This window comes from Carassius auratus, chromosome 9 (assembly GCF_003368295.1).
Source record: "Carassius auratus strain Wakin chromosome 9, ASM336829v1, whole genome shotgun sequence".
Taxonomy (NCBI): Eukaryota; Metazoa; Chordata; class Actinopteri; order Cypriniformes; family Cyprinidae; genus Carassius; species Carassius auratus.
Genome location: NC_039251.1, coordinates 11,211,659 through 11,234,598, shown reverse-complemented (window position 1 = coordinate 11,234,598; position 22,940 = coordinate 11,211,659). Strand labels below are relative to the sequence as shown.

Here is a 22,940-nt window from a genome sequence, read left to right as displayed (position 1 = left end):
GTGTTAGAAATTACGTGATTATGATAAAGACTGAAATAGTGCAGTAGCCTGATCAAAACCTGTTTTAAAGTTCGGTCATATGCAAATGTTTCTGAACTATTTAAATGACTATTGGTCAGAAGGGGAGACATGCTTGTATATATTAGCATTTTGTTTGTATGAGTATGATGTAATATATTAATTATCGGAAAAAATCAGACACTATTTATACTTTAAGATGACAAGGAGGTCAAAAGTGCCTCTGAAATTTCAGTGTTTATATGTTAAAACCACTTGATGTCCAGTATAAAATTTTTGCCCTAAAACAAAGCATCAGAAATGAAAAGGACTTCACAATCAGATGTCAAAAAAATAGAGTTTAATGTTCATGTGCTCTATAACAAATTAAATATATTAGTGTTTACAAAACAATATGTGCAGGACTACCGTATGCATATCCTAATGTACTCTCTACTCAAAAGTGATGAGAACAAGTTCTACTGACAACACAGTTTCATCCCACAGTCCAAGATGCATAAGTCTATTATACAAAGCAGGTACAAAGATTAGAGAAAGACTGATAATTTCTGTGAGTGGTTAAAGACAGTAACAAGCAAGGAACAAAGGTAGGCGTCTAGATATGTCTTGCTATATAGGTCATTGGTAATGATGTAATCAGTAAGGTCCAATCAGTTTTTTCCTTTTTTTTTTTCTAAAGTCAATTTTGTTCCAGTGCTCTTAGTGAGCTTGATATTGCCAAGGCTTTAAGTCTCAGATGTTCATACAACTTCCCAAATCTCATTTCCCATTCCAACTAAAATGAACATCCAAAATAAATTACCACCAGTGGAGAATCGCAACATGGAATGTTTCAAACTAAGGCAAAAAGTTGAAAATGCAGATAAATATTCACATAACGCTCGTCTATATCACACGGGACATCTCATAACCTACCAACTTATCGCACGCTCTCAAAAATATGTTTAAAATGGCACTTAAATTAAGATTTTGCATACTCGAGATCTCTGAAAATAATCCTAAAAAATAAAAGCACACAATATTTTCCACATATTCCCTCGAAATACTGAAGTGTATGATCAGGACGTTAAAAATCGGTCTCTTCGTACCGATATAGAGAGGTATTTGTCTTTGACACAAATACAGATTATAAAACAGCTTGACCGGTACATTACAGACATGTAACTGTGGAAAACCTGATTATCTTGTGCCTACTTCACCTCACATGATACTCTAAAACTACATAGAGAGTGTGACTCGATGATTTCACTGGTACAAGTCCTACAAAAACATGTATCACCATTGAGAAACACAGAAAGGTTGAGCAGTAGGATGCAAATTTGAGAATCAAACACTAGTGCATATCAGTTTCACATACATTTGCACGTTGTTAGCTGAATCTAAGACTATGTCTACACTACGAAACAGAGTAGAAATACTGTACAGTGAAAGTCCTCTGGGCTGGGACACCTAGACACGTTCACTGAGTTAAGTGACAACAGCTACCCGGTATTGCTCTACGACTAAATATTCAGAAATACAAATACGTTACGTGATTATGATAAAGACTGGAATGGTGCAGTAATGACGCCCTGTTTTCAAGTCCAGTCAGTTGCGAATGTCTTTAAACTATTTACATGACTATTGGTCGGGAGGGGAGACATGCTTGTCTATATTAGCATTTTGTCGGTATGTATAGAGTATGATTTAATATATTAATTGTGCTTAGTATCGGAATAAATCAGGCATTACTATTCGTTCAAGATGACAAGGAGGCCAAACATCTGGCTCCGAGATTTCAGTGTTTAAATAGCAACGTGTGCCGCAGTTTTCCTCTGTTACGCAAATAAATTCAGCCATAGCACCATAGTAGACTTTTATATTCAGATCTGTTAGCATTGCTATCAGAAATTCTGACAAACGACTTCCTTAAAGACCCCATGAGATCAAAATTAGAGTTTTTAGTCCCTATGTGTCATCTATATGCTAGTGTGCTAGTGACAAAATTCACTTTCACGGATTAAAAAAAATAAAATTAAACATTCTCTTGTGGGATAAAAAAAAAAAAAAAAATATTGATTGCAGCTCCATGATATTGGGGAAAAAACAGACATTTGCGATATTTCGTTTTTCTGTTGAACAACTTGTGAAAAACTTTGTTTGCACTTGGGTAGACTTTACAAGAACAAACTAAAACATCTTTTAGTAATCATAAAGCGAGCAGAGTTCACCAAAAAAATGAACCCACTGTTTTTGTCTTATTTAATATAACTATACTTAAAATAAGAAATAATAAAATACTACAAAATAGAGAATATTTAATAAAAAATACCTTAAAATACTGTAGGATTACAATACTAATATTTCCGTCTTAATTTCTTCATTTTTGCCTAAATTTACAAGTACTTGAGCAAATGAACTGTGCCAAGCTTCGCTTTTGTTGATGCATTTAGCCTTGTCGCAATATCAATAATATGTTGATACATTGTGCAGCCCAAATATTTTTGTTGAATTAAATGTTCTCTACAATGATAATATTGTTTTTGCTAACAATACCACCAGCTATCTAATAGCAATAGCAAGTAGCAAATCACTGTTTATGGTGTAAATAAAGCCTACTGGCTCTTTAAAAAAATTGAAATAGTCGATACAGGAAATGAAAGTGATTGCATGGGGTCTTTAAAGAGAAACCCAATCCAGGAGGCTCACTTAAAAACAGCTGCTTACTAACAACTTTAAAAACACTGCATCCCTCCATTTCAGTGATATTTTACATGCATTCATATATACATACAACACATACTGTATTTAAATAACATTGAACTGTTTTCAAACAGACATTTTCTATGTATGTACAAATAGCGGACTTTGTGGTCCACAGCGATAGGAGAGCATAAAAACAAGTGATGAGAGCTAGAGAGAATTAAACGAGTACAGTCAGTGACAGCACAAACAGTGTGAATCTACTCAGGAGAATGGAAATAAGGGCTCTAGGTGCTTTGGCAAAAACAAAAACGGCGAGAAACTAAAATAAACTCTATTTTGAGGCAACATTGGTTGTTAAGGCTCTACTGTAGTTGTGCTTGTTTAGTATTCACTGACAGACGACGTGTATTGTTGTAGGTTTGAAACGAAAGCATTCACGGCTGCTATCTGGAATCCTCCGGCTCGGATTTAATGGTCTTCTTCTCAGAGAGGTTGAGGGCATGTGAAGATGCATTTGCTCCGTTTTCTGGAAAAGAGAAAACGAAAAAAGATTAAGAGACTATACGGATACCCTTTATGTAATGTATGATAAATTGCTTGCAAGGTTCCTCATTTGCAAGTTGCTTTGGATAAAAGCATCTGCTAAATGCATAAATGAAAATGTTAAGTTGGCAATTACACATTAAATGGACCATTCCTTAATGTGTAAATATAATGGTTAAAAATACCTCACAGTGTTAAAGATCAAATCATGATAGTTAGCATTTCACAATTAAGTGAAGATAGAACATATGTTGAAATTAAATAATTTCATTACTTTATGAATTTAATGATCAGGCGTTGTCATTTTGCCATGTCCCCATAAGTTTCTAAAATGGAAAAAACTGACAATTTATAAAAAATAAAATAATACATTAATAATAATAATAATAATAATAATTGATAATTATAATTTTTGTCATATCCCCACGTGCTTCTAAAATTTAAGGAATGTTAATTTATTATTATTATTATAAAAAAAATTATAATGTATTTTATAATAATATAATAAATGTACAGCCATTTTTTCACTTTTTTCTTTTTGCAATTAAAATGTTTAAAGCGAAAAATAATAACGTAAAAAAAAAATAAAACTGTGTATGTGAACTCTCAATTACTCCATGAGCATTTTAGCTCTTTATTAAGCTCATTGTAATGCATTATAGGATGCTTTCTTTCTCAAGGACACATATGATGCTGGCTTTCTTAGGTGTATTAGCCTTAGGGTGCTTATGATGCCTTAAATGTTGCCTATGTAGGCAGCTCAGTAGGTTTAGTCTTTGCATGACACATATTCATATCCCTTTCGACACACACCTGTGGCTGCTGATGTCTTGTTCTCTGCATTAGCGTGATGATGTCTCTTCAACTCATTGGCCAGCTGCTTTCCGAGAGGCGTGTCTCCATCTGATACGCTCGTCCTCTGGCTGGTCACCCTCAGATTCAGTGGCCTCTCTCCTGTAGAGACGAAACAAAACAAAGCCTTCGATTTAACTCATGTTCTCTTTTCACCTCGCAACTGTATTCACGATCGGCATTTAACAAAACACAAGGCTGCATCATTATGTCCATTACAGAGTCCAAGCTAATGCTATGAGACAAGCATTCCGCCTACCAGAAACACTCGGCACAATACTCTCACTTGCACATGCAACTGAGCTTCATTTGAAACAAATGCACCTTTTTCTTTGACTAAAGCCAGCCAACGCACATGCCGTAATAGCCTGAGGACAGTGAATGCGGCATACACCTTCACACAGAACATTAACCTCCTCTGTCCCTGGCTGGCTGATCTCATTTGTGTCTATTGACAGCATCAGTGCAGCATCATGACTAATGTCTGTCATTTTTAACTTAACACAATGCCCTTTAATTACCAGCAGCAGCTGAGGGGACACGTCTCTGCCACCCACTCCTCGCAATACCTCATTTTAAACCACAGAAGCTAACGACCACTGGACCTCAAGGTTGGAATTCAGAGCGAATCGGAATTGGTCGAGTCCCACGGGAAGTTGCATTGGAATGACAGGATGAGGAATCCGCTAAGCTACAAATGAAAGAAAATCGATACAGGTAATAAATTCTGGGAAACTGTGTCCTGCCACCCTGTCTTTCATCCAACATTTGTAATAAAAATCTATTTATATGTATTTCTTACAGTACTATGTAGTGTTTTATTTTTATTTCGAGTTATTACATTTCTCTAGTATTTCATACTATGTTAAATAAACTTATTGTATCAGATTTTTTTATTATTTAATTTATATAGTTTAATTTCAAGTTTATTTGTTGTATTTTTGTATCCATCCATCATTCAAAATTATCTATCTATCCATCCATCTATCTATCTATCTATCTATCTATCTATCTGTCTGTCTGTCTGTCTGTCTGTCTGTCTGTCTGTCTGTCTGTCTGTCTGTCTGTCTGTCTGTCTGTCTGTCTGTCTGTCTGTCTGTCTGTCTGTCTGTCTGTCTGTCTGTCTATCTATCTATCTATCTATCTTAGATAAAATTAAACTAAGTTAAATTTCAACAATTAATTCCACTTTGTTGCATTCAAATTATAATTCCTTATACACATGCATTTATTTATTATGATAATTTCCAGGATAAAAAGTACATTTATTTACATTTAAGGATTAATCAAAACGATTTCAAATAAATGCTATTCTTTCAAACTTTATATTCATTATTGAATCCTAAAAAAAGAAGTATCATGGTTTCCACAAAAATATTGAGCTAGCACAACATTGATAATAAATCAGCATATTAGAATGATTTCTAAGAATCATATTCAAATAAAATAGAATTTTTAAACTGTGTAAATGAGACTTCTTTTAAAGCATTTTAAAAATCTATGTGTGCATATTTACACTCAAATCAAATTCTAGAATGGAACTGAAATGCTATTACTTGCCCCCCTAACAGCACTCATTCATTTTGTTAGAGCCCAACCTGCAGAGGGCCAGTCAAGGTTAAAGAAGGACATATTTAGATCTCATCTAATTCTCACTGTCTTTCTCTCTCTGCAGATCCCATACGCCCACTCTGGGGTTCTGGGGATATAACACATGGGATATTAGGAAGCTGACAGGGATCGTGTACTCCGAGAGTTCATGAAGGAGTTACTCTCAGAGCTGAGGAGGGAGAGAGCACTGTTGTGTTCAGCGCAGTGTGAAACAACCACAAATAATTATCATAAATAATGAACAAGCATTTCACATTACAGCAGATGAGAAATTAAGTCTAATTATTTCCAAGGAGCTCTAATAGTCAAAGAAAGCTATCTCTTAGCATCCCCATTCATCTCAATGGCTGGTGCATAAAAGAAGGAAATATGTGATGTGTAGAATACCAAAAATTACAATATAGAATACCTTGCACTTATATATGCATAAAATCTTCTCTAAATTATGTTTTATTTCATCTTATCAAATTATATTATACCTAAAGAGCTAGGTGGCCAATATATCAGTACAAAAAAACCCATCTTGGTCAGTCACTTCTTTGCAATGTAAAACCCCATGTAAAGGTGTAAACATTTGTGCTTGTGCTGTGATGCAGATAATCAGTGCTCAGATTCGGTGTATGTGCAGTAATTATTGTCATGTACCAACATGAGGGTCAAAATGAACTCCAGACGGGTGGCATTCTAAGGCACAAGATTAGTAGCAGAACGCAAAGCTGTGTTCATATTTCTACCCGACGTCCCCCTCCCCTCTCTGACACCCACCACCCCGCCTCCGCCTGCAGCTGCCAGATGAGCCCCAGAAATGAGAGTGCCAACAAGAAGCGAGAAAAAAGAGAGTCTGGAACAGGTGATGCAAGCTACTGAATTATCTGAGAAACAACAACCGAAACGCTTCACCGGTTTTCGGTACTGTCTAATGTGTTCAAAAATAATCTGGAGGGTCACTCAAGAGTAAAAGACAGTTTGTCTGCTTTTCTGACAGTAATAATAATACTAGTTGTTTTTTTCTGGTCTGGGATCGTGAAAATGAATTTATTGACTTCTACATAATGCAGTGTGCAGTGTGCTTCTCAACTGCTCTTGCTTTAGGATTTTCAAAAGTTTTGATGTAAAGGACTTCCAAAACTATTTAACTATAAAATGTTATATTATATTAATATAAAAAATATTTTCATGATATTGAAATTTAATAAAATTCATTCTTTCCCAAATTAAATAATTCACTTTATATTATAATCATGAAAACTATTTACTAATATTACTATTATTATTACATATTATAAAAAAAAAAAAAAAATATATATATATATATATATATATATATATATATATACATATAAATGTAAACTTAAATGTAATGTTTATTATATATATGTATATATTGTTTGATAATATTACTATTTATTAAACTGAAATCTGAGATGAACACTTTTTTATTCTTTATAAATATATTAGTGCTTTTGAATGATTAATCGCCATTAATCGCAACCAAAATAAAAGTTTTGTTTACATAATATAAGTGTGAATACTGTATATTTATTATGCATATATAAATACAAACACATGCATGTATATATTTATGAAATTTGTAAAATATATTTACATATAAAATATAGGAATATATTAATATATGTAAATATTTTCAAAATACTGTATATTTGTATACAGTACACATATATATTATATAAACAAATACTTTTATTTTGGATGCGATTTATTGACAGCACTAAAATATATGCATGTTTTTTTTCCCTTACTATTAAACTCTAGTACTTTAGTGCAATTTCTTTAGACAAGAAAATTAAATGGTTATATTGTCATTTGGCAAAGTAAAAAAAAAAAAAAAAAAGTCAAACATATTACATCGATCTTAAGTCCACACATTAACTCTGACAGCCCCAAAAATATTTTTATGTTTTTTTTTTATATTTGTGAACTCCCTAGTTTGACCTTAGGTGGTTAAAAAAAACCTGATTTCGTAGACAAGATTAAAAAAAAAATTAATGCAATTGCTGCACAGCTTGTTGCTTTGGATAAAAGCATCCACAACATGACAAATAACCCATCATCTCAAATTTTATAATGCACAAACTTACCCTGCTGGTCAGTGTTTTTGTCAGCAGAGATCCCGTTGCTGTTCTGCCTGCCTGTGCTGTGTTTGTAGGGCCCTGGTGGAACCCTCCACTCAAGAGCCTGCAGTCTATCCTGCGCCGCGGCGTCATGCAGTATCTCCATCTGCTTGGCCAACAGACGCTCCAGCTGAACCTGTAATATGCACAGACAGCAGGGAGTCAGACAGGCGGATGTGTGTAGCATCATACGTACAGAGTGACAGAAATGATTTCCAATATTCATCATTCATAACATACCGCAAGTGTAGTGATACAAAACAAAACTAACCATAAACAAACTCCTACAGTTCCAAATATCTGCTCATTTGAAGGCTCCTCAATCCCATTTGAATATGAAACGGCGTTTACAATTACTATAAATAATTTGTTATGTTTATATTCATGTTTTCTCAGTACATTTATCTGATTATTATTAAAAACACAATATGTGTGGAGCCTGATTGATTCCAATAGCACCCCTCCTACATGTGCAACGGCATCCTACCTAAAAAGAGGCTTTTTTTAACACAGGAAGATGCTATTCACAGTTACAAAATGACACGTTTCCACTTCACAACACAAAAGCAGCATAATTAACTGATGTTTCTGAGACAATGCATTCTGTCATTCCATCTACTGAAAAGAGAAATGACAGCCCAGAATATGTTTTAAATGCTTAGAGGTTGAGACATAATGGAGACAAGTATAAACTTTGTCTTAGTACAACAACAATCAGCTGATATATAAAAGCTGATAAAAGTCAGTTTGATCAGTTCATCTCTTTCACAAATATCCAACCATTAATTGTTTATATATTAGACCAGTCGACCAAAAGTAGGTCATGGTCAGGAGGACAGGTGAAGCTGTTGCAGCTACTGACCCAAAAACCTGCATGATAGGATAGCAGAGCGAGACGTGTGGTGATAGACAGACATGAAGATGGAGTCAGCGAGGCGCCTGAGAGCATTCCTCTCCCACACACAAATAAACACACTGTCATAATGCAGTCAGTCACCTGGATGTTCCGCCCAACCGTCTCCTCTCCCTTAGATCTGGCGTGGGCTAGCTGCTCCTTAAGGGTCTCCTGGCGCATGTGAATAGCCTGCAGCGCCTCCTGGAGGTCAAAACAGCCCTCCTGCAGATCAATACACATTCGATTGATATTCCCTTCCAGAAGCAGTCAATTTCAAAATGAATTTTGCCATTTCTGCAAAAATAATGATTTTAAAACCGGTTTCCCTCGATCCGCGCCTTATTTCAGCAGGACAAACAGACAGTCCTGCCCAAATTTATGCTATTGAATGTTACCTAATTCTGCTCAAATAAACAGGATAATCTTATTGCGGACTTTTTTGAAGAATTAACCCACTTACTCATAGTTTCATCCAAGTTAAGCGGGCAAGCGAGTATTTTAACACCACAAAAATGAAGCAATCGCCAAAAACTCCACAAACACTAAGCCACAATTATCCAAACAAGCCACAATTTGCACAAAAAATAAAAAATAAAAATAAAACACACTGTGAAGGTCAAATACAAGTCTCAGGCCTTGAAGGTGATCATGTTGTGACAGAAATATTTGCAGTTCCTCTATTAAAGCTGTGGGGGTTTTTTTCACACTTAATGCAGCTTTATAGTGTGCAGGCCTTTTTTTTTTTGCAAATTAATACCAAAAGATAACACATCACATCACAAGAGGATATATGACAATATACCTCTAGTAAGTACACAAATTATAGATATGTTTCCATTACCCCGTTTTTTGAAGTATTGCATCAGAAAACCCCAAATTTTGAATAAAAATCACTTAATTTGCAAAAAAGTTTTTATGCTCGCTTGAGGTGGTTTTTTTATTGTGCGAAAAAGGGTTGATGCGAATAATGGAAGATGGAAACGCTTTTGCCGAGTAAATTCTTCCAAGCGCATTAAAAAATAATATGATTTTGCACTATGGGACGGCAAAACATGATTAACCAGCGGACCGATCTTGTTCCACAGCATCTGAAATGTTATATGGTCATTTTGAAATTCCCGAGCAAAGTCTGTCATCAAAATATTTCTGTAAAACTGCATCCCAGAAATGTTACACGACTGCATTCTAACAGCAGGCATCCACTTCCGAATGCAATTCATTTAGTTATGTCTGCTCGCTCTGAGATGCAAGTAATATATTACATATGAAAATTATTATATTCAGTGGCTTCTTCTACTTTTCTTAGTGATTTATAATGCCAGTTTACCAGGAAGTGACGATTAGACAAGTGCCGATATTCGGTAATGTGATGTATCACGATAATGAATGTGCACGATATTGTTATTGTGGGTCAAAGACGAAGAGATAGCAATATGAATCAGCTTTTTACTGGAGGTCCATGGGGTTAGTGTGACATTTGAAAAAGTCCTGAACAATTCCAGGACAAGTTGTTCATCTCAACCACTTCACAGAGCGAAGCCACTGATTTTTCACTAACTAAAGCTTCATTCCTCTGGAGCGAAAAGGTCAGATACTTAATAAAATGTCACACCACTTAAGAAACCCCTCAGGATGAGTTTCAACCTGATGGGCGGATGAACAAACAGAACATTTTGTCTGCCGTACCGCTACGTATTAATTACTACAGGAAGGATGAGCTTGAAAACTTCAAATGTTTACATGGGTTGCCATGGGTGTAAACTACCACAGACATTCCATTCTTTTCATTACTAGTTGGGTGTTTGAGGCAGAGAAGTAACTGCTAATAACAGCTCTGACGCAAATTTGCCAACACTCACGCAGTAACAATAATATCATCGAGCCACTCCTGTGAGTTATGGCTTTTCTCTTTCTTGCTATGGTCTTCTAGAGCGAACAGACAAAGGTGCGTGCGTACGGCTGCATGTATACGCATGTGTCTTCAGACTCGGCCCCTTTTCACTTTGTGGTATCTGCGCAAATGCATGGGCGTGGGTGATTCCGAGTGCACCCACGTAATGATGTCACTTCTACCTCAAGAATACGGGTGGGCGCGAAACTGATCTCATTTGGACCTTGTCTGGGTGCATGTGGGCGGGCGGCTTATTCTCACTGGTGTGGATGGGAGTGTAATGTGGGCAGAGTCGAGGCCAGACAGGGACAGCGAGAGGGGGAGGGGAAGTTTATGCTTTTCTTTTCTGCAGTTGAGACACACATGCTATTAACTGTCACACGCTTTGAAATGGTTAAACGTGGAAAATCCATTCTAGAGTGAGTTGGGTGCAAGTTAACTGCATCAGAAATGCAAAAACAATGCAATAAGCATCAAGCAGCAAGACACTACCTTGACTAGAATTTTCAATAGTACAGAAAAAAGTTCAGCTTGCTTTGTGCACAATCAAGTTATTTAGCGGTGAGGTAGCTTGACCAATTGGTAAATTGCTAAAACAATGTGACAAAATATTCCCTCTCTTTTAAATTTATCAGGAAAGCAAGAATGAGTGAATCAGTTTGGAATTTGTTTTAATAAAAAAATGATTCACCAATTCAAGTAGCATGAAAAACAAGGTATGTTGGTACACTTTCTTAAACATTGCAGGAAATTCAGATCCCGTTCCGTGAATCAGTTTGTTCAGTTATGTTTGTGGGTGTCATGGATGTGTGACTAATCTGTGGCTCTATAAAGAAAATAAAGTGATTTCTACCTCACTAAATTCCAATAATTTGTTTCATAAATTATAAAATGGTTGTGCCATTTAGAATTATGACATCTTTAATCAGCATGACATGAGGCATCACATTTATACCCAAACAGAATTAATTTATATGAAAATAATAATAATAATAATTGTAGCAAGAACCTGCTTAAATGATCTGGATTTGCTGAATAGAGAGTGCTGTTTGGATGCCTGTCACTGCTTGTTGAATTTGCAGATGTCTTTTTTTCAAACAAATGGTGAGTAATTCATTCCATTATTGTATGTTGCTTCACATAAAATGTCTATTGCAAAAGACTGTGTTGATAAATATGCTTATAATGCATTCTCAACATGATTTCTGCTAAGTTCAGTGCTCGTGTCATACACTAAATATGGCTACCACTTATGTGCAGCATTCTTAATAAATGTTTTCATAGCACAGTATTTTCTTTAATATAGCCTTTCATTAATTATTTTAACTACAAATAAATTTGTTTTCTATATTTCCTTTGTTGTATTTAGAGTAACTAACATATTTAAGTTTTTAATGTGTTTAATTCTATAACCCAAACTGAGATCTTAATTTATTTTGTGTTAGATCATTTTGGCTTTGATTACAAAAACCATACTTTTTATTAGCTTGATCCACTAGTCATCCAGTTACTAGTCATCCAGTAGTTACTCTAGTCAATGACGCATTGACTAGAGTAACTACTCTACCTTTGTGGTCAGTTTTTTTTTATTTTTTTTATTTTTTTTTTCAATGCATCAAATAATCTGGATAAAATGTATCAGTTTCCACAAACCTAGTTTGAAAAGACTTTCAAAAACATAAAAAAAAAACATCTTACTGACCCCAAACTTATGAATGGTGGTGTACAAGCTACAGTTTTATAGTAGCTTCTCTGGTGCTGGTGTTTATTCACATGACTAGTGTGGGAACATGACGTAAAAGTGAGGTAAAATATGATTATTAAGTGAGTAACAATGCAAATTAGGGGGAAAGGAAGGCACTTGGTAATTTGCTGCTGTCTGTTAATGATAAAGGTCTCATTTCTCCTTAGATGTAGAGTGGGTAGAAACCACAGATTTTCCGAAGTGGTCACATGTTTTGTGCCCATACGCAGAGTGAAACTAGTGCAGAGGTTAAGCGGGCAAACACCTGCTCTTCTTCAGACACCAGCCCAGCCCAGAAGCATTGATGTGGGATGTTAGAAGTTTCCAGTAGATCTAACGACTGGACAATGATCAAATGTGTCACTAGAGAGCCATGTATGGACAGCTGCCATAGAGCACAAAGGCCTCTTCAGCAAGCCACATCAATAAGATCACTATGTGTGCAGTACAGGGCAGGCTGATCACGGATATGTAGGTTATGGAAAAATAATGACCGTGGGCCAGCTAAATATGGATTTAAGGTGTGATCGAGGGAGTGGGCTTGCGAACATTGGTCCTTTGTAACTTCTCCAGGCTGAACTTTGACTTTTCCCCTACACCATGACATGCAATCCTGGTGGAGCTACCCCGCATGATCCTGCAAAGCCCTCCCACACAGCTCAGTATGCTGACAGGCAGCTATGCAAACAAAAAGCCAATGGACCCACCCAGTGTCAATCCTGCCTCCTACAACAGTTTCCTCACATATCGGTGTTAGAGCCGTAGCGCACATTAATAACAAGCTACAGACAGATTATTTGGAGTTCGGATTGGAGAAATCACAAAGTAATTTTACTCACCTCAGTTTTAATTCTCTTGGGCGATGGCTCATCTCTGTCACCGCATCGAGATCTGCAGTAAAGAAAATTAATGTTCAGCACTGAAAAAGCTGGGTAAAACCACTAGCAATTCTACATTATAAAAAAATTAAAAAATGACCTGACCATATATGTGTGTATATGTGTGTGTGTGTGTGTGTGTATCAGAACACATTTTTTTATTAATTCATCAAGCATTTAAACGTTTGGGGGTCAGTAAATATATATATGTATTTTTAAGAAAATAATAATTTTCCAGTAAGGATGCTTTAAATATACAAAACTTTTTAACATTTATAATGTTAAAGTGTTCTATTGCAAATAAATGCTGTTCTTTTGAACTTTCCATTAATCTAAGAATCCTGAAAAAAAATGATCTTGGTTTTTCACCAAAATATTAGGCAGCACAGCGGTTTTCGACATTTATTATATTAAGAGAAACAAATCAGCATATTAAAATGATTTCTGAAGAATCACTAAGACTGGAATAATGGCTGCAGGAAATTCAGCTTTAATATCACAGAAACAAATGACATTTTAAAATGCATTAAAATAGAAAACTGTTATTTTAAATTGAAATAATATTTCACACTGATAGTGATTGCTATATTTTTGATCCAAATAAATTCAGTCTTGGTGAACATAAGAGACTTAAAAAAAACTTACTTATGACACCAAACTTTTGAATATGTAAGGGTAAGCAATTAGATTTAGTTTTTTTCTGCCATAATCTACCATTGTGGACATGTTATTACAATTACTTTAACCAAAGTGCTGATATTTTTATTTTTAATTTAAAAAAGAAAAAAAACTTAAAACAAGGATTTTCAAACCCCACCCCCATTATTAATTATGCTTATTAACTCCTACATGGCACCCCTTCAAATATATCATAGACCCTTGCTTGAAAACCCTGGCCTTAAAATGCTAATGTATGCTTTAGTAATACTAGCTTTTCACCTGCAACCTCATTTAGGAGTGCCCTTGGTAAATTTCATTATATGACGTAAGAAGCGTTGTAAGAAAACTTGGCCTAGATAACTTTCGCAATACCTAGTCCACGACTGTGATGCAATCTTTCAAGTTCTGAATGAGTGGCTACAATTATGTAACGCCAAAAGGAATTTTCCATCCACTGACACGCAAGCCTGGCAATCCAGGAAACACCTGCACGGTCTCTTTGGATGGCAGGTTTTGAGTCTCTGACAAGGCCTGTGTGCCTTTAGATGCATAGGAGTGGGAGTTTTCTCATCTCTCTGTAGACCTCAGTGCAGCACTTCACACCTTAACACACACGCCCCGCACAAAGCTGACTTTGATATCTCGGCTCGGCTCTAAGCAGACTACCAGAGAGCAGATCCTGAGCTGCTCACAATGCATTAGCACGAGCTATCTCTTTCTTGGCTTAAAGGCTAAACATCATGAATGATTACTCTAGTCAGTTATGGGGTGTAAAAAAGTGATGCATGCAGAGAATTTAAATCCATTAAAACAAACAACTCCTCTACAATGTGCATTCTTTATACTAACAAGGTGGAATCTGCAGGATATTTTGTGTTTATTAGAAAATTATTCACTGATTTAGGTGGGGAATTTTATGATTTAAACAATGGTAAAATGCTTTAAACACAGATACTGGCTCTCATATTTAAGGCCTGCATCTGTGGAAATGGTCTGACAAAGCGACCATCCTGCCCAAAATTCATGCTGCTGGTTACCCGAACTACTCAAACAGTGCAATGTTTCTACAATGTTACAAACACACAGTGTTAACACTTTTTAGGGAAACTTTTCTGTGCATAATCAACTAGGATATGAGAAATTATTTTAAAACTGAAAAATTGCATGTTTCAGTTTTAACCAAATGTCCAAAAATAGTCGACCATGGTGTTTCATGTTTGGGAAATGACCTCAAAGTTCTTACTTGCTGGTTCTGTAGGTGTATTTGTAGGTGACCTCTCGGGAGACCTGACGGGCCAGTCCGAAAAGCTCATCCCTGCGAGTCAGCAATGCCACCTCCTTCATACATAGCTGTGCTGCAGCCTCATTCACAGTCAGCTATGTAAAAACAAAGGGGATTTGTATTATTACTTTGATAATAAATAATACATATTGTCACATGCAAAGAATTAAACCAGTCCCACAAGCAAGCAACACCCCTGCATTATATTTCTGGTGCAGCCAATTAACTGATGAAGCACTTTTTGAATCATTTCTTACTGGAAGTGCAGCTACCTTGTTGAAAAAAAATCAGCATATGATGGTTAGGTATGTTTTGAAGCATGGCAGCTGGTTTGAGCTGGTCATGTGCTGGTCCTAAGCAACTAGCTCCAGGGCAGGACCAGCTCATAACCAGCTCAGGACCAGCTTAAACTAGATAATGACCAACTAAGGACCAGCTTAAACCAGCTGCCATGCTTCAAAACATACCTAACCAGCATTTGCTTATTTTTTCAACAGGGCACGCTTGGAAGTGCATGATACATTTAAACCCCAAAAGCACCCAAAGATGCAAAAGCTCCGTAAAACGCACCTCGTGCAGAGTCAGATGCTTTCCATCCTTCCTTTTCGAGTCGAATCTCCCATATATGGCACTATACTTGCGGATTTCCTCTTCCCTGTGCGGATCCTCATCGCTCATGTCAAAGATGTGGCTGATCATCTTGGCAAGCTTCTTATTTCCCTTCAACTGTTCTTTAACCTCTCCGGGGTCACTCTTGGGCAAAGTCTGAGCGATTCTTTCTACGCACTCTGCCACAGACTGAACAGCAGCCGCGTCTAGTGCCTCCAGGCCGTCCCGAGGGGAAGACGGAGAGCCCAGTTCTGCCGGGGACAGGCTGTGCTCGCTCTCTGTGCCGTGCCCAGTCCAAAAACGTGGCTCGCTGCCACTCTGAAGGGGCGAAACTGTGGCAGAAGAGTTCCCGTTGCCTGATTCCACTTTTCCGGGATCCACGCAAGCAGCTGCCAAACACTTGGGCACTTTGACTTGGGTGTCTCCTCGGGCGCCATTCCCAGGCAACAATGTGGGCGACCCTTCGGGCAGCTTGTAGACGGGAATGCTGCAGACGGGAAGGGACGTGAGGGGCTGATTGAACAGGGCAGGGTTTGTGACCCAATCGCGCAGAGCTTTCTGTAGGCGTCTGACGTGCAGCGGTTTGCTGGCCATGCCTACGAGAGCCATGATCTCTAGAAACTCATCCTCGCCGGCCTCGCAGAGCTGCTGAACGTCATCGCCGCCCTGCTGGATGAAGGCATCGTAGTAGCACAGCAGGTTGGCCCTCTGAAGGATGCGGTAGAGCTGCAACTCCCCAAGGGTTCTGGGTAAAGTCGCTGCCATACCTGAACAAAGGAAGGAACAAAGTAAGCAGCAATTACAGGAAACAAAGCAAAAGTGCTTGAAGGAGAGGACACTGGTTGCCACAGCAGGGGGAGAAAAAGAAATGTGTGGCTGGATCCAACAGTGGCGACTATAAGAGAGCGCCTGTCAGGCTCCTGAGCTGCTGGGAGAGTCACATACCACACTCCACCTCTGCAACACGCGTAGGTGGACTCTCTCAGCACAGGCCTCATTTGTTTCTACTGGGATCTGGCTTCTACAGCTGCCACTGTCAGGATCTGGATCCACAGCAGCACAGATAAAAGCGAGATTGGCTGCAGGGGAGGGAGGTGGGGTAATGAAGCAGTGTGGGAGTGGGACGGTAGATGTGCATGCTAAGAAGATAGCGCTCTGCATTTTTCTTTAATTCACCCACTTCTTCCTTAGAAGGATACAGGGATTATGAATGCACAACAAATGTTCACGCATGCAAACTTTGTTGGATACTGTAATGCATACCAATGTGGTAACTAAGCTCATTTGCTTATTTTAGATGTGTTTTAGAAATGATATATCTGAAATATTTGGTGGGGAAATGTTTATATTTTGAATCTGCAGTTGCAAATCGCCACTCATTTTTGGATCGGCGCATATTTATAGTGATGATTTACAGATGCATAGACAATGCACATGAATAATCATTCAGTCATTCAAAGCGCAATTGTGTACTGAATGATGTTTCGCATATTTGAATGATATTATGTGAATGTCAATTAGATCACGGATTTGTCATAGTTTGTGAACTTGTCTATTCATTTGTCACAGTACAAATGAAGAGATCATGGCAGAAATTAAAGTTTCATCAGATCAGTGGCAGAACGATGTGGAGAACCTCAAGGAACCTGAAAACGTACAAAATTATCTATTAAGTTCCTACAACAACTTCAAAGACGGTCAACGGTTTCTTCCCCCATTACAGGGGAAAGGCATTGAGAGACACTTAAATGCAGTGTTGGGTATAGTTACTTTGGAAAGTAGTTAGTTAAGTTACAACGTTACCATCAATTAAAAGTAATTAGTTATGATACAGCGTTACCTATTCATAAAAGTAACGCGTTAGAGTACTCATGCGTTACCAAAAATTAAAAGCCGTTTGCAGTGGCTCACACATGACAGGCACAGCCCCCGGCCCCTTTAAATGCACCTAGAAGTCGTGACTCCCGACAATGAATAACGTCAGTCATCCGACTAAATTAACACTGCAGGATAACAATAACAGGAAAGACAGTCAGCAATCGGCTATTCCACATGGCGTTTTATTTATTTATTATCACAGAACATATTATTAATCAAAATTCGCACCTACCCAGCCCGGGTAGCCTAGGCTACTGTATATTATGAGCACCACAAGATAACTCCTGATTTTTCTTTAACTTTACATAATGCAGTTATCAAAGTACAAGTATGCTTACTTGTAAACACAACCTTAAACAGGCTTGCAGATTTAAATCCATTCAGAAATGATGAACAACCAGCCAGCCAACGATCTAACAGAAATTAACAGCTGCCTGTCAAACAAACAAATGATAATAAACCGAATTAAATCCTTCACTGCCACACAGGCAAATGACAAATCGCTTAATAGCCGAACTAATTATTATTAAAGTGTCACTCACAGTCACAAGCCTAAATTCGCTTTAACACAGTCCTCTTACATTTACTCTTCAAAGTAGTGATTAAAACGTAGCAGAAGCAGATTTTCGAAACGTTTGTCCGACAGTCGATTTCTTTTTCGTTGACAAATTGAAAATAATGTGCGTACTTCCATAAACCAAACGCTGTCCTCTCTGCCATCTTGCCGGGAGTTCGAAAAAAAAAAAAAACACACACACACAGGGTCAGGCGCAGGGCACAGACGCATCACAGCCATTGACTTTACGATCACAGAGCTTCGGCTCCGCTGATACATCCGCAGGTGGCACAGTAGACCTAGGACAACTGTCTGACAAAAAGCAGGCTGCAGTCGGGATTTTCCTTTCCTTAAAATAACGGATTACTTTTTTAAAAAAATAACGAAGTTACTGATTACTTACGCACGAAACTAACGCGTTAAGTTACACATTTCAGGAAAAAAGTAATTAGAGTACTCTAACGCGTTACTTTGTAACGCGTTACCCACAACACTGCTTAAATGATATATTGAACTTCATTGAGTACACAAAATGATAATTGAGTCACGTTCAAAATGATGCCTAGAGGTTCTCCAGAGGTTTCCTACAGCATTGCTGTCTGAAGATCTCCAAACAAGCCTTTAAATTTTTAAAGTGGTGAATCATATTTTGTGAATAAGAATTAGGTTACTCATTTGTGAATCATATTTTGGGAACATATTCTTTCTGAGAGTATTCTGACCCCTACAGATATGTCAAGAAACTGATATTGTTTCAACGTCATCAGAAAACAGCATTTTACATTAAAATATACCAACTGCATGTTTTTTTTTAGAAATGAATATGCCTATAAAATATTTTCCTTCTACCCTAAATTTCCAAACCAACTTGCACAGACACACACATCTGCATATGCACTTTTCTCTGCCCGCAATGAAGTATAAAGACAGAAACTGCTTTCCGAGACACTACAACAACAAACCTATAACAGCAAAAAAGGAAATTATTTTATGGCATTTCTATACTACACGCACATACTTTAGGATTAAATAAATAAACAATTTAAAAATCTAAAGTTAAAAATATATATAATAATTTTAAATAATTAAAAATAAAATAGCCACTTTTAAAAATGAAGAACAATGCCAATTTGAAAACCAGACCTCAATTATTGTTCTTTCAGTGGCAGTAAAAGATGACAGATGCTGCCAAATCATCATGACTTTTAGTGTGCTAGAGGTGAGTAAGAACAGTAACACAGCGAGGCTGATAGTGAGTACTGATGAGTGAGTGTATGGAGTCTAATGAGGACACCCCACTGCACAGCAGAGTGATCCACCACTCTGATGGATGACTGAGGCCTAGACCCAAGTGAAGGGTGCCTTGTTGAAACCAATTTAGTATCAGCATGGATGGCACTCAGGCAGCTATTTATCCAAAGCTTTCTCTCCCCGCAGCATATTGGCTTCCTAATGCTGGAGATCTAAGGCCAGGGCTTCACGCAACAAGCTGAAAGCACTCACAGCACGTACTCGTGTTGCCCAACCGCGGCCTCTTATCAATTTAAATGAATTATGGATTCTCATCGAGACCTGTACTAAATACTGTGAATGTGATGAATCTATCGTTTAAGGAACTTCTCTTGATAGGAAACCTATCAGTCCTCTGCATCAGACTAAATGTTTGTGGAACAGCTGCTCTCCATATAAAAGCTACAAGGGCTGTTTTTGTGAAAGGAACATCAGACACTATAAGAGGAACACAATCGATTCACTTCTTAAGTGGATGACTACACAAGAAAAGCAATTGTTTGTGTGTACATAAGAAGTGGGGTATCTCTTAAAGTAATAGTTTATACAAATAAAAAATCTACTATCTACTGTGGAACACCAAAAGAGATGTTTAGAAGAATGTCCATGCTGCTTTTTTCCGCACATTGACAGTGAATGGTGAGAAATGTCTGTCAACTTGAATTATGGTCAGTTCTGCTATTTTTTGAGTTCAGATGATTCGGAGTAGTATATTGGTCAGCCTCTGGTCACCATTCACTTTCACTTTAAAGAAAACAGCAGCAATGTTCTCATACCCTTTACACTTTTCCAAGAAAATCGAATGAAATGAGGATGAACATTTCCATTTTTGAGTCAACTAGCCTATTCTTTTAACAAGAATCGGTATGTTAATAATTACAAATACTAGAAGATGTAAAATAACTTGCCACTATCATATATATAAACATCTTCAACATCACCTTTCAACTGCTTCTTTATGAGGACCATCAACTCAAGTTCAACTTTGATAATCTTTCTCAAAGCACTTCAAAAGATGGGTGCAAACACATTAATTTCAAGTGGCAGTGCCTTTAACCCAAATACTGTACGATTCGTCATAGGGTCTTTCGAAAATAATAGGGGGAAATATTGGTGAGGAAAGTAGAGAAGGAGAATAGCATGCTAAAAGTTCACCACTTTGCATTTAATATTAGTAACATCCGAGTCAGTGTATTGGGGGCCCAGTGTGTACAATGAAGTGGTAAACAATGAGTCATAAATTCACAGGACACAAGAAACATTTCGAAACAAAAATTCCCATTACCTCATTCCAATTTATTATTCAAATGATAAACCAAATATGAGGCATCACTAACTATTACTAATGTTTATGGGAACAATAATAAACCATCTGTGGCAGAACAGCATTACATTAGCATTAGGAGCCAAGCATCAAGGGTAGTTTCTATTATAGACACTTATCATATTGTTATTATTCTGTCATTGCAGACTATGGCAGGACTGCTAGAAGTAAATTGTTCAGTTCGGCTGTAGAAATAAAGTAAACAGTCTGGAGCCATCTTCTATTCATGCAATATGAATATGATATCATTGTTTATAACTATAAATAATATGGTTTTAAATCATCTAAAATAAATCAAGTCTTTAGGGTTGAAATAAGTTAGGATATTTGTCTATCTCAGGCTGTACATTATGCATTGGTTATTTTAATATTACACATAAAATGCTGTATTTGACTAAAAATTCAGCAAAAAGAGGTGATATTTGATATGTGCTATTTGCAAAATACTCTTAAAAGTAAAATTAATTTTCCAGAAAAAAAAAAGTAAAGGTTTTCGCCTTAATTTTTGCTTTGCCATGATCAGCCACATTGTTTGGCCACCAAAATTTCATGGAAATTGTACTTTTCTTACACCGTTCATCAAATTTGAACAAATAAATGGCAGATCATCTTTAGACCTTTTTTTTTTTTTTTTACCAAACCAGTTGGCACAACAATCACAACAAATTTTGTTTCTTCACTGGGAATGTTATTTTAGTTGTACAATACTGTATACAAATAATACAATAGTCTAAAAAATGTAGCTTCTGGATTGTTAACCCTGTAATATCTGCATGCAACTAGATACATTTTTATCATTATTATCATCATGCAATACTTTTATTATCTACATGTAAACAAATCAGTAGCTATTAATATAGATTATTGAACATTTAAAATAACATTTCATATAATATCCTTTAGCTAGCTCTTGAAATTCCTTGGGAAAATATATCAGCGTATGAAATCCACACATACAAAAACCATTGCACAGTGGAAAGCATTGGGAATACTCTGACTGGAAGTGAAGAAACGCTAAGGATGCTGTACACACACAGCTGCCGACGACCAGACGCCCACGGGGGCGCGTTCACACACGGTACCGAGAGCTGTCCGGTCTGCACGGCGCGCACATGGATCACAATAACACGCAGGAAAGTTGCACACAAAACAATAATTCAGCGCTCAACTGCATTTGCAAGCAAGACTGAGCTAAAGTATTGGGAAATAAACATACCTTTTGGTGTTCTTTCGTTGTCTTTTTCCAACAAAACTCTTCCAAAAGTGGCGTGTGGTTGAATGATTATTAAAGTTCTGAAATATGACGCTCCGTAGAGTTACGCGACGCTTCACTGTCCAATGAGGTGCCGCGCGTTCGGCGGGTAAGCGACGCGTCCTTCGGCTCTCTGTTATTGAATTAACTCTCACGCACTCTGTAGTTTGAACTACGGAGGGACTCTCAAACTAGTTGGTTTCCGCTCTCTCCCCTACTGCCAGAATTGGGATATTCCGCGCTTGCTACATTGCTCTCTCACTCCCACGCGCCTGCGTGACGCAGATCCTGGCGTGGGCGATAGCGGCGCGTGGGAGGCTGCTGCATGGAATACCAAACCTCATATCAGCCGCATGCACCGCCTCATATATGTGTGTGTGTGTATACACACACACACACACGCGGACATTTATCATGTTTGTTGACCTTACTGAAAATACGCCAGCATACAGCATAACGGTTCGGTGGCCGCCTGTACGCCCACACCGGTGCTATTCTTGCCCCCTCCTCCTCCAGAGCAAATTCACCTGCTGCCTACAGCCTGTCACATACTGAGTCCTTGTGCATTCCAGTGGGCTCTTTTTCACATCTTTTTCGTTCTACCTGTTCCATTTATAGAGTTCTGCGCTGATGGCCAATAACAAGATCTGCAGGCAATCTCATAAACAACATAATTACTTTTTTACTTTTAAAAATGCACTTTCTGGAGATGAGTTAATTAGCTAGTAAAAGTTTCAGCAATTCTGGATCTTCAGTTTGTAATTAAAGAGAATACAAAAGAAGAAGAAAAAAAAGTATTTGCATTTCCCGAAGGAAATACCACAAAGAAGCACAATAGTG

The 22,940-nt window shown here is 37.3% G+C and overlaps 1 protein-coding gene across 2 annotated transcripts; it reads right to left on the bottom strand.

Annotated features, from left to right (window-relative positions):
• Window positions 1–343: 343 nt before the first annotated feature.
• Window positions 344–22,451, bottom strand: nab1b (NGFI-A binding protein 1b (EGR1 binding protein 1)). Of its 2 annotated transcripts, XM_026271414.1 has the most exons (8): window positions 22,065–22,450; window positions 15,762–16,567; window positions 15,153–15,286; window positions 13,211–13,262; window positions 8,839–8,958; window positions 7,809–7,977; window positions 4,060–4,200; window positions 344–3,229 (listed from the first exon to the last, which is right to left on the bottom strand). In XM_026271414.1, exons 2-8 carry the CDS (start codon window positions 16,563–16,565, stop codon window positions 3,147–3,149), a joined length of 1,503 nt encoding a protein of 500 aa, XP_026127199.1. In that variant the 5' UTR covers window positions 16,566–16,567; window positions 22,065–22,450; the 3' UTR covers window positions 344–3,146. The 2 variants fall into 2 exon arrangements, with proteins under 2 accessions (XP_026127199.1, XP_026127200.1); XM_026271415.1 differs by lacking the exon at window positions 8,839–8,958 and having other exon boundaries at window positions 22,065–22,451.
• Window positions 22,452–22,940: the final 489 nt, after the last annotated feature.

Excerpts from the sequence above, each read along its gene's own strand:
- nab1b (XM_026271414.1), bottom strand. The coding sequence starts at position 16,565 with ATGGCAGCGACTTTACCCAGAACCCTTGGGGAGTTGCAGCTCTACCGC. Across the intron at positions 7,978-8,838 it reads CGGTTGGGCGGAACATCCAG|GTTCAGCTGGAGCGTCTGTT; the intron begins GTGACTGACTGC and ends TGCATATTACAG. Across the intron at positions 4,201-7,808 it reads CAAAAACACTGACCAGCAGG|GAGAGAGGCCACTGAATCTG; the intron begins GTAAGTTTGTGC and ends TCGTCTCTACAG.